Here is a 12122-nt window from a genome sequence, read left to right as displayed (position 1 = left end):
TCATTCTCATGAGCTGGGGATGCTGATGTAGCTGAACAGGGCAAAGCAACTTATAAACTCATCTGCTAATTTGGCAGATAGTCCCATGGCTGTTTTGAGATTTTAAGTCTTTGGAGTCAAATGAAGTAGTGCAACTGATCAATGTGGACAGCAGCTTGATGAAGTTGTTGCATGAATAATGAATAAAAGTAATATTTTTGTTGTTTACTTTTTCCAATTTTTTTTTAATCTTCTTTTACAGCACAATATTCTTCTGTATGACAAATGACCTTATTCACTGGTACTGTGCTTTCAGATAATACTGTTTACATTTCTAGAAAGAAGTGAAGAAGAAAACTGTATTGACAACTTCAATTTTTCATTTGATTTTCTTCTTCATTTTTTTAATTATTTGACGTTGATACAAAAAAATAGTATCTTGATTAGCAGCTTTGCTGGCAATCCCACAAAACTGTAAATAATACTTTAATCTAAAAGAATGCACTCCTACAGACACTATAGATGAAACAATATATACAATTTAGACAAATAAATACATAAGTACAGCCAGTCATATATAATGATACACCTTAAGTTTGGTTACTGTTGACAAGCTTTTTTAGTTAATTACACTCTTCATTTGCAAATTGCCATCTACATTATAGATACAAAAAAATGCCAATAAAGAATCGAAATTGATACGTAACATTATTATTAGGAAAGATGAAAAATGAACCTTGAGAATTTGGTTGAAATATTCTCACTGTTTAGAAAAAAAAATGCTTTTGTGAAAACCTCCTCAAGAGAGGCTTTTCCCTCCTAGCTTCTTTGCTCAGTGTGCTTTGTTAATGTATGCTTTGGAATCAAAATATAATCATAGTCACACTTGTAAAGTCCCTAGAAGCTAGCACGTCATAACCAAGTTGTCATTTGTCCCATGCCTCCTGAAACAAAATGACTTTTAAGTAACATAAATAATTCTCTTGATTAAAGGAAGCCCACTGCAAATGTTTGTATGTTAACAGTACCCCATGTGGCACAAACACTACTGTAGGGTGGAAGGGCCAGTGAGCTGTCCCTGCAAGTAGATGTATCACTCCCTTCCTAGCTCCAGGTTGCAATACTGCAATTTCTGAGCAAAGAGAAAAGAATACATCTGTTATGTAAGTGTAGCAAGCTAGTGAAATCTACTATCAGAAAATTAATAGAAGTAGAAAATTAGGCTTTTGTTGTGTTCTTTTTGTTGTGTTCTTCACTTGACAATAAAAGAAAAAATCTTGTACATTCAAAAGTTAGGGCACACATGCTTAAGGCTCTTGAAACACTGGACAAATATAATGCCTAGCTTAGCTCCATGCATAACAGAATACTACATAGCAAGCAGGCTTTACACTTATATACAGCTGAATACAGAAGAAAATGCACTAGAAATATATACATCAGTTCCAAGATGAACATTTACATTTCTGTTGAAGAGCTATCTGTTTCTAAATGGCAGGAAATACATTTCTTCAGATATTATTTTCAAGGTGTATCTTCCAATCATTAATGCAGGTTACTTGTACTAGGCGAAATTCAAGACTACCATGCTATTCTAGCCCTGAGGTGTCTGGATTGAGAGCCCTGCTGTCCTCTTGGTTACTAACCAAAGGCCACAGAACTGTCAGCAGAAGTAAGGCCACCAAATCCACTCTGTGGATTCAGAAACCCCAAAGTACTACACAGTGCAGAGGGGTAACAGAAGTGATTGCAACCTGCAGGTTGAAGATATTACATAATGAGTTCCTGCTAGCACAGAATTCATCCTCTCTGATTTACCTGAGGGCCTGAGATTAATTCTACCCTCCTTTCCCTTCTTCAACTGGATGTTCTGGGGCTTGAGTAAGGAAAGCTGAGATTTAACCAGCCAGTGTGTGTGTGTTGTATATTCATCTATGCAGTTAGTTGGATCTTGTTTAGCCAGAGTTCTGAGGTTGCTATGAAGCAAGAGCAACTTAATGAGGACTAGGTCAGCTAGGGGAAGGTAAATCTTAATTATACTGCAAGAAGTTCAGTATTTTTATCTAAAATTACTGATTTTCATTTATGGAGGATGCACAAGCTCCTGTTGATTAGCAGAAAATTCTGGATTATCTGTTGTGTAGCTTAAAGGCCAGGTACACTTTAGCTTATTTACAAGTAGTTCTTTTCAAAAACGTAGTGCTGCATCTCTAAGTCAGACTAACAATTTGCCATGAAACTGCAAACCTTTAGGGGTAGCATCTTCATTCCTCTGCTGCTGTAAAGTGCTACATACACCTATGGAAAATTTTTGGACAACTTTACAGATGTCCTGAATAATGTATGGAGTAACAGGTTTGGGTTTTTTTGTATGTTGCCCATAATGCCAGCTGAAATTAATGTGACTTTTGTGTGTACTGTGGATGGTGTGATTAATCTACAGCTAATAAGGTTTATTGAGTTTCATTTCTCTAGCTTGTTTGTGAATTTTTCATTCCAAGTTATTAGCTGAAGAATGTCATATTTTAGCTTTTGTTAGAAGGTGGTACTGAATAGAGTTGGCTTGGGTATTTTTTGGGGTTGTTTTTTTTTGGGTGTTTTTTTTCTTTTTTTAACATATACCGTAGCAAAAAGTAGATGTTACCTTAAGCTGCTTCTGTGTTATTTAGGTAAATTGTGTACTGACTGATGAAGAAATATGCTGCTTATTGACACTTTTACCATTCAATATAATTATATATTGCTATACAAGACACTTAATGGAGAGCTCCACTGATACTTATAACAAACATTGCACTTGCTTTAAAATTAAAAGTTAAAAGATCCTTGTACCTCAAATGAATTTTTGAGAGTTTTTCATACATCTCTCTTTTTTTACCTACAGATTCTACTTCATATTAAAATTGTATTAGATTTTTTTTTAAGGGCTATTAGACAGTGGAAAGAAATGGAGTATCTTCTGAAATTATTTAAATACTGTTTGGTGGATAAAAATACACTTCAGTGTGTGGGTTTGTTTCTAAGGCCTATGAGACTTTGATGTTCTTGTCTAAATTCTGCTATTATACCATCAGTAAGTTTTCAAGGATTGCACACATTGTAACACAAACTATACATGTCAATATATAGGTGTAAAAGGTCAGTGCAAATGTATACCACTCAATTTGTTAACAAAGTTCTAAACAGAGATGATTGTAGGGTGTCAAAAAAGGAATACAATTATATTTCTAATGCTTCAGTTCTTAGGGCCACAGTCTTATCTCGGAATCTGGGGCATGAACTGTTTAGCAGCTCATGATAGTTTATTACTGTCCTTTTACATACAGATACAGGAGCTGATATACGTGACAGAGGATAGTGTACAAAATCTGAGATTTGACTCTAGATCCTTTCAGTTGGTGTAGTCTCCTTATGACAAGAGCCTGAAGTCTGTAAACCAGTACTGAAAATGAGAATGAAAAAAGTCATTAAAAATCCTCTCACAGTTAATATCCCACAGTTTAACCTGTAAATCAGCAGATCACTTGGTCAAAAAATAACCACACTAAACCAATTTTTTTTTTTAAAAAAAAAGGTATGTACATCTGTAAAAATTTTAACATCTAAGGTGTTTCTTGCTGGACATGTCATTCCAAATTCTGTGCATTTCTTCTGGCGTTATCTGGTGCACAGTGATCACCCTGCGATACCTGCACAAGCTGTAAGCCATTTTCCAGTGATTGAAGCCACTGTTTTGGAAGGGGTGAATGCCCAGCTTCCGGAGACAGAGTCCAACGTACACATCTTCAAGATGAAGAAGTCTGGTATGAAGGGAAGTTTTATAAATCAGTTCTGCTACGTCAGCTGAAAATATATAGCCAGTGCCTGAACAGAAGGGTGGATAATTGCTGTCAGGATACAAATCTCTCGGCATGTACCACTTGCTGCGGACATCTCGTATTGGCCCTCCGTTTATAACGTAACCTGTGAAGTACCTTCTCCTTGGCTTGGTGTTAGGTTTGAGCAGCTTATAAATAAGGTTATCCATATTTACAAAAATATCACTGTCTGTCTTCATAACGTACTTTGCTTTTGAACAAAATGTTGCTACCCACCTCATCCCCATCAGCGTTTTCAGAGTGAGGTTATGATAGGAGTCAATGAAATCCTCCACAATTATGTCATGAAAAATTTGGCTTTCTTGCTCTACCATTTGATTTAACACAGGATCTGCATTTTTGCCGAGGAGGAACAGTGTGGCGATTTTAATTCCTTTAAAGTTGTTTTCATCTCCCCATGTTTCTCGAATGGCTTGCCTTGCATCAAACTCCTTGTGAGTTGTGCTGATAAGAATGACCAAGAAAGGGACGCTCTTCTCACATTTGTTGGGTTCATTGATAAGAAATTCAAAAGAATGTGGATTTATAGGTCGAGTTCTTATGTTGCCAAAGGAAACATTCTTCCTGGCTATAGATATGCTGCCGAGCTGTCTGTGGCCAGTGTAGGAAGAAGTAGGGCGAGTTATACTTAAGTACCAGAGAGCGCTTGCCCAACAAACTACTGTCAAAATGTATAAGCATGAGACCTTTGAAGCCATTGTTCCTCTAGCTCTTCTATTCCGTATGATGAATAAATAGCCTTTTTACCATGACTGCACCTGTGTCCCAGAGAGGCAGCATATTATTAATGAAACTTGAAAGTTCGATATAGAAAATTAACTCTGTAATCATTCATGGATCTCAAATAGCAGCTTATTAACCCTGATGATACTCAGCTTCTCTTCTTTTATTACCAGTGGCTTCCATGTCTCAGTATTTTCTTTTGTTTCTGAAAAATATGAAGAAAAATTTTATTGTTGCTAGATCATAAAAGTCTAGGGCAAGAAAAATTAATATAAATATGGCTGACCATTAATAAGCTAAGCTGCTTAATGCATTTCTTGGATAGACATTTTCCTCATAAGGCACCACAATTCAAGAGAGTGAACTAAAATATAGCATTATAACTGAAGTAATACTTTTGTGATTGATAATTTCTCGGAGATGGTAATATATTTAAAAAGTTAAGCATGCATAGCATTTTGTCTATGCAGATAATTTTAAAGATATATGAAAATAATTTTCTGGTTTGAAATATTTTTTTGCTTCCTAGCATTTTTTCTGGATAGTCTGTCAGAGTATGCCATGGAACATTTTAAAATTATTTAAAGAATGAAAATGTCTCAATCTCAAATGTCTTTAATATTAACTGATGTCAACCATGCGCATTAATACCTGCAGATTCCATTTAATCTAAATTTGTTGATATCTGCCCTGCTACCAAGAGAACACTTTGATGGAAATCAGACAGAATTGGACTGACTGATAAAGGTACAGGAGAGAAAGACAGATAGATATGCTCTTACCCATGTAATGATCAGTGGCCGAGTAGACTCCATAAAAGTCTAGAAATAAATGAACATGATTCAGTTATTCTTGCTGGTGTCCTTCTCTTCTCCCCACAAATGAATCTTTACTGTCATGAGCAGACATCACTTGTATCCCACATAAGATAAATCACAGTGGCAGCCTGTTAACTCTGTCACTCCACTGCTCAGCGTGCAGGGCACTTCCATACTGGGGAAGTGGGGACTCCTGCCCTTCCCCACTGTGGCACTAGAGCCACCAGAGGCTTTCTTGGACCAGAGGAATGTTCTACCCCTGAAGCTTCCTTTGCTCTTAGTATGTTTCTGGGAACCAGTTCTGTTTATCATTCATTACATGGAAATGAGACAAGCTGCCTTAAGCCTGCTGGATCAATGCTGACCCCTCCAAGGCACACCAGCTGGAGGGTGCCTGGAGGGTCCATGATTCCTGGGTTTTGCCATTGCTTCAGAGCTAAAGGATGGTAGAAACCTGCAACAGATGAGGTTTACACAAGAGTCTTTGAAATATTTAATGTTTACTTTGGATAGAACAAAACATGTATATTGTTTCAGATAAAAGGAGAAGCCTTGTCTTAGAAATGTCCTTTCTGTTTCCACAATGTTTTGACATGTTGGCTTGGGTTATATCAAAATGCTTTTTAGGAAGCCAATGCCTCCCCCGTGTTGGATGTGTATAGTCTCTTTTTCCTGTCTCCAAAAGCAGGTGGGAGTGTGGCCCTGCAGCAGGGCTCCCTGCCAGGGGATGTGTTGCGTGGGGTCTGTGCAGGCAGAGCCCCTCTGAGGCTATCAGTTATAGGACTGTGACCCCATGTTGCTGTATGACAGAGCTGTGAAGACAGCAGAGCAACAACCTCAACACATGCCAAATACAGACTGTAGTCTCCTTACAGGTTCTCACAGCGAGTGCTGTCCTGCTGTCTTCATTACAGCACCTGGAGATACGTAGTGACCAGAACTCGGTGCTCCTCTCCCACAGAACAGGAAAACATGTATCTGTGGCCTGTTTCAGAGCTTTATCCTTTTTAATCATGTTTGCCATAAAATTGGAGTAATTTAATGAAGTAGAAAGTGACTGTGATCTCCTTTGCTGCTTGTCACACGACTTGGGGTTTGTGATTTTTGTGCACCAAGCAACAGCAGTAAACATTTAGGAGCAGTATATTTATGTCAGCCCTTTACTTGCCCCAGAGGGCTACAGAACACAATAATCTTGACACATCTCAGAAAATAAATACAGTTGTGAGAGATGTATGGATAAATGCTACGGTAATGTCTGTAGAGGGGATCTGTCCTGCTGTAAGAGCCCACTGGGGTCACTGGGACACGGTTTTGAGAAAGGAAAACACATCCCTGACCCAGTAACTCGTGCCTTTTTCTGACTTCATTGTGAATCTTTTATAACAGCACCCACTGGAAACCCCAGCGAGAAAAAAATACCACTTATTAAATGCCATAAAATAGTGAAAAGACAGAAGTGTGAGGTTTAGGAGGCTGTTAATAAAGAAATACAGCAGTACTGGATTGAAGGTAGAGAGTCAGTGGTATGTAGGTATTTAATGGACTCCAGCATTAAGGTCTCACAAATACTTGTAATATTCTGCATATGATGAATTATTTTAGGAACCTATATATTGCATTCTCTCAACATGTATTCTGCATCTTTTCTTTAATAAAAGCAGGTGCATTAGTTACTGTCACTACTGTGCAGATATATGAGGGAATGGCAAATTTTAACCAGTGCTCTTTAGAAATTGCAAAATTACAGAAAATAGCTTTGCAGGCCAGTAATGTCATGGCTGTTATATCCAATCCTGTGTGCTCTGAAAGGATTAGAAGCAACAAAAGCCAATTCACCATTTTGAAGAAAGAGTCCAAGTCATTTTAGGGAGTTTTTTACTCAGTTATGAAATCTATGGTTAACTGTTAGTTCAAGATGATATTTCTTATATGGCCCTTAGATTGCTGTCTCTTGAAATAAGTTTATATTTTTCTTTTATGTGTTTGATTTGAGATTTTTTGTTTGGTTGTGTGGCTTTTTTGTTTTTTTATTTTTTCTTTTTTTCCTTTTTAATTTTTTAAATAAGATTTTTAGATGGTGTACTATAGATTGGAGTGCTTTCTACCATCCTTGTGGAAATCTTTAATAAAATGTGGGTGAAGTCAGTATGAGTGAGCTTTCTGTGGTTTTCCTGATGTGAAATTTTAGATTTGATTATTTTTAGTAAGATTCAGGGGAAAAACAAAAAGAGAACATCTTTCCTGTGATGGATGTCTCTGCTATTCCTATCCTGCTGTGAGGTAAAGATGTGAAGGTTAAAGTTAATGTTTCTGCTTAATCTGAGGGGTTTTTTTGTTATATGTGGGGAACAGATTTGGAAGAAACAAGCCCAAACAAAGTTGGCAAATGAAATTAATACAAAACAAAATGTACTAAGGAGGCTTGGTCTGCTATTTTAGCTGATATTATTGCTGCCTTCAGGACTGATCTCTCTCACTCTTTGCAGGGTTAAAGAACAGGGGATTAGATTAGTAGCTGTGTCTTGTAATATTTTGGCCAGAGGGCAAATGTTCCTACAAATTATTTCTTGTAACATCATTCTTGCTCAGTAATTCCAATAACACTTTGTTTGCACAAGCAAGAAAGAACATACCTTGATTAGACAAGGAAACATGGACTATGCTGTGAAATATTTTTGTGATGATTTTGTAGTCAAGAATTTCAGAGGGTGTCAAATTCCATTATTAAAGACAATGCTAATTCATCAAGGACCTAAGCAAGGACCTAAGCTAAGCAAGCTCCTAACTCAAACTTTTCTGTGTTGAAGGTATTTTGCAAAACTATTTTCAGTATCAAAGACTGTGACAGCCAACCTCTTCCTTGTCATATGTTGTGACCTGAAACTATGTAGCCATGCAATTTATATCTTTATATAAAGATATTACTTCCATATCTTTATTTAAACTTTTATATCAAGAATGTGAATTACAAGGAATGAAATTAGAGTGTAAAAATAGTGTACAAATTATAATGCATTAAAACTTTTACTGGTAATTACTCATTTGGAAAAGAGGAGGAATAATATATGGGAACTTAGGTCACTACTTTTATCTACATAAGACCAAAAAACATTTCAGTGCCTGTGTATTGCTGTGGTTCCTCTAGCAATTCTCCCAGAAGTTCTTCAGAATATCTTTCACCTAGTCAATTGTGCAAATTTATTAGTATTTTGAGTTTCTAGTCCTGATACCAGACTCAGTACACTCTCACTACAGGGGTGAGTTTTAAAACAATTTTGCCACGATAATTTTGAATTTTGTTGTTGAAATCTGAAGACCCTGTAACAGGATGTGTTGTTACAGAGAGAGTGGATAGGTTTTCATCAACTTTATAATTTTGTCTGTTGGGGTAGGATATGTCATGTCTGGGGACATTGGCACAGACAAATGGTGTTATCTCCTTTCCTTTCTTGTGTAGGGTAAAACTTTCAAGCTCTTGGCTCCTTGTATTTAAAAACATTTTGTCCGCTCCTTTTCCCAACCTTCCTGCCAAATATTAGTAATCAAATCTTCAAGCTTTTCTAGGGTAGGTGAATGTAAAAAGCTTGTCTTTATCGTCATGTTTTCAGATTATGCACTTAGTTGCAGTATTCACAGCTCATGCTGTGCAAACCAAAGAAGCCACCAAGTTAGAACACAGAAGTGGGACTGTGTAATTTCTGTAATAATTGACTTGATGGAGACTGTATTTGCAGCAAACCTTTTATAAGCTGACTGCATATCAAGAATAATCCTCCAGCTAATGAGCACATTTGAGTATGTGCTAACTGCTCATGGGTAATTCTCAGGCAGACATCAAATGAGTTCAGCAAACGTTACTTGCCGACTGCAGTGTTTTGCCAAAATTTTGGAATACTGCTGTCTCTGCTGGGAGATTTTTTTTTTTTTTTTTATTTCAAGAAAGCCCATACTATGTAAATGCAGTTGCATTATTGTAACTAGATCATGGTGGATGCACATGATAGAAACCACAGCTCGTGGATCCGGGTGTATTTCTGTTCCTGTAATCCATACCATGTTGCTGTCTCCTGCTGAGGCTCAACCTGGGTGCTGAGTGGAGGCAGTCAGGATGCTGAGCCCTGAGGATGGCCCTGGGTGAGAAGCAGCCACAGCTGCTCCTCCTGATACCCAGGAGCATGTTAGGCAGAGCATGACTGAGTCAAATTGACACTGTGCATCTCTGCCAAAATGTACCTATTCCTTTCCCTGAAAGAAAAGAGGGAATGCAGCTGCTAAAATACCTAGTAAATGTAGCGAACTCTTGTCATTTTCCCTGAAGAGAGATTTTTGTAAGGTTTTCTATGATCATGGCTTTCATCTGGATATAGACCAAGACACTGAAATGTGTTCACCATTTAACAAGTCCTTAAATTGCGAAAGGAGAAGTGTGTGATTATTACTGAGTCTTGTTGAGAAGATAATTATCCTGAACATTAAGAAGACATCTACAAAGAAATCTGATTATGTTGTTATATTCTTGGCTATATGTTTTCATGGTAATTTCTTGAGGAAATTCTGGGCAGATGGCACAGGTGATTTAACAGGAGATTGGAAGCTTCTCTCTGGCAACTTGATTTGAAGGTTTCTTAAATATTCTAAATGCTTTTGCTGTGCCTGGGTATAATGGACCTGAAACCAAACCAGTGCTGCAAAGGATGACCTTCCCCTAGAATATATGTGGAATGGGACTGTAGCAGATGAAGGAGCCACAGTCTTGGGTCAAGGGGAGGAAAGTACAAGCATTAGCTTCAGGTCCACGTTTTTCAGAAAACTCAAGTTGTTCTACCTTGAGGGAGGGGTTCCCAGCTGTTGTATGTTAAAAGAGGTTGGTTTCCCTTCTCTTTCTTCACAGGCAGCAAGGACAAATATTTTCAAAAAATCAGCTTGTTTTAAACCATGCCATTTGTGCACAGAGAATTATTCCTTATTCACAGACATATTGATGATGAGCTTTACCCTAGGCCGTAAGTGAATGTGAAAACAAGTATTCGTGCAAATGAGTCTTTCCCACTAATAGTTCTCTTTTCTTGAATGCTGGTTTGCAGCTAGTTTAAATTTTATTTCATCCCTGATTTGAGTAACTGATCTCTGGAATTAAATTTTGGTTTTATAAATTCTTTTTCAAAATACACTACCTGCTCTTATGAACAAAAATTAATGACTATACATTAGGGAATTTCATGAAAGATTCTAAATCATATATATAGAAAATGAAATTTTTAGAATTTCCAGTAAACATGTCCATAATACAAAAGCTTTTGTAACCTTTAAAGAGCTAATGCAGAATCTTGAGTGAAAAGTTACTCTATGTGAAAGCAAATCTGCATGTGACTGATTTGTCTGTATTTTTCACTTTATATTTTTTCAATGAATGTATGTCTATAAAAGCAGGATTTTCTGTACTTTTTCAAGAACTGAGCATGCATAGAACAATTAACTATATTTTCATGCTCTTTTTCTGATGCACCTATGAATGAATGAATTATGCACTTATTTTTTCTCCACCAAATAATTTGCAAGTTAAAAAGTAAACAGCTTCCACAATGACTAAAGTACAAAGTGCAGCTTTTAATTGCAGAAGATCCAGCAGTTGAAAGAAACATTTAGGAATATTTGGACTAATATAAATGTCGGGTTCACCATGACTGAGGGAATGGGGATAAGTTACTGATGAGGAAATGTGAGCTCAGCATGAAGGACCATTCCTCATCTGGCAATGTGTGGAGGTGAGATCTCAGTGCTGGTTTGAGCAGCCTTTCTCTCTGGCTTGGTTTAAACATCAGGAGTTTTTTAGCTATTAATTCCCATCCACATTTTACAGCTCAGGGAGAATTTCCTGTGCAGAAAATGTTTCCTTTCTTTCTCTGATCAGAGACTTGAGAGCTGTTAGGTTGGCCAGACACCACTTGGTGATTTTCATAACGGCAGAGCATTCCTCAGGGGGTCTGGTGATTGCAATCAGCCTTACTTAGTACTACTGGTGAGTAGCTGCATTCTCTCATGGTCACTAGGAGCTGGGTCTGCACTGCATGTGGCTACATGGGGTGTTTGTAGCTGCATTTTCTTCCTGGTTAGTCTGGCTCTGGATAAAACTTGCCTTGAATAACCCCCCTGTGCCGGTGATGGAGGACAAAGTGGTGATAGATTCAAGCGTGTCTAAACTGCATGCTGTGCCTGTCTGGGTTTGGGTATTGCATAGGAGAAAAACATTCACAGTTTGCTAACATTCTGGTTTTCTAACCAGAAAAAAGTATGATTTCCTAAAATCTAGTATTCATAGGAAATTGAAATTTTTCATTTTATTTTAATGTCATTTGGCATGTCACAGTGTTAGATTTTCAGTAGCCTTATTATTTTGGTAATTAAAAAAAAAATTAACTTTCTTGGTCATAGTCATTATGTGTTTGTGACAGTCTAGTCTTCCCCTAAGTCTCCAACAGGGGCATCACACAGCTGACTCCATGTGGAAGGAGGTGGAAGGACAGATGCTGAGGACTGTGTACAATGGATGAGCTTCTAAAGCTTTAGCAGACTGGCTGTGGTTGGTCAGATATTAACCTAGAATGGTTAATACCTGGATCTTATTCAAAATAGAATTAGATCTTGAGACATTCCAATCAGGAGTTCTGTCTTGTTATATTGCAAGTGTAAGTGATTTATCTGGAGCCAATGCATGCTGCTA

The 12122-nt window shown here is 37.3% G+C and overlaps 1 protein-coding gene across 2 annotated transcripts in view; it reads right to left on the bottom strand.

Moving 5' to 3' along the window:
- Positions 1-354: 354 nt before the first annotated feature.
- B3GALT1 (beta-1,3-galactosyltransferase 1) overlaps positions 355-12122 on the bottom strand; it is an 89506-nt gene continuing 77738 nt past the window's right edge. For both annotated transcript variants that reach the window (XM_030454627.1, XM_030454626.1), the window contains 2 exons: positions 5363-5401; positions 355-4785 (listed from right to left, as the gene is read on the bottom strand). In XM_030454627.1, the coding sequence (XP_030310487.1) occupies positions 3575-4555 (981 nt within the window). In that variant the 5' untranslated portion in view covers positions 4556-4785; positions 5363-5401 and the 3' untranslated portion in view covers positions 355-3574. The remainder of the gene's footprint in view (positions 4786-5362; positions 5402-12122) is intronic.

This window comes from Calypte anna, chromosome 7 (assembly GCF_003957555.1).
Source record: "Calypte anna isolate BGI_N300 chromosome 7, bCalAnn1_v1.p, whole genome shotgun sequence".
Taxonomy (NCBI): Eukaryota; Metazoa; Chordata; class Aves; order Apodiformes; family Trochilidae; genus Calypte; species Calypte anna.
The sequence above is the reverse complement of the archived record's forward strand: the minus strand, read 5'-3'. Positions and strand labels throughout refer to the sequence as shown.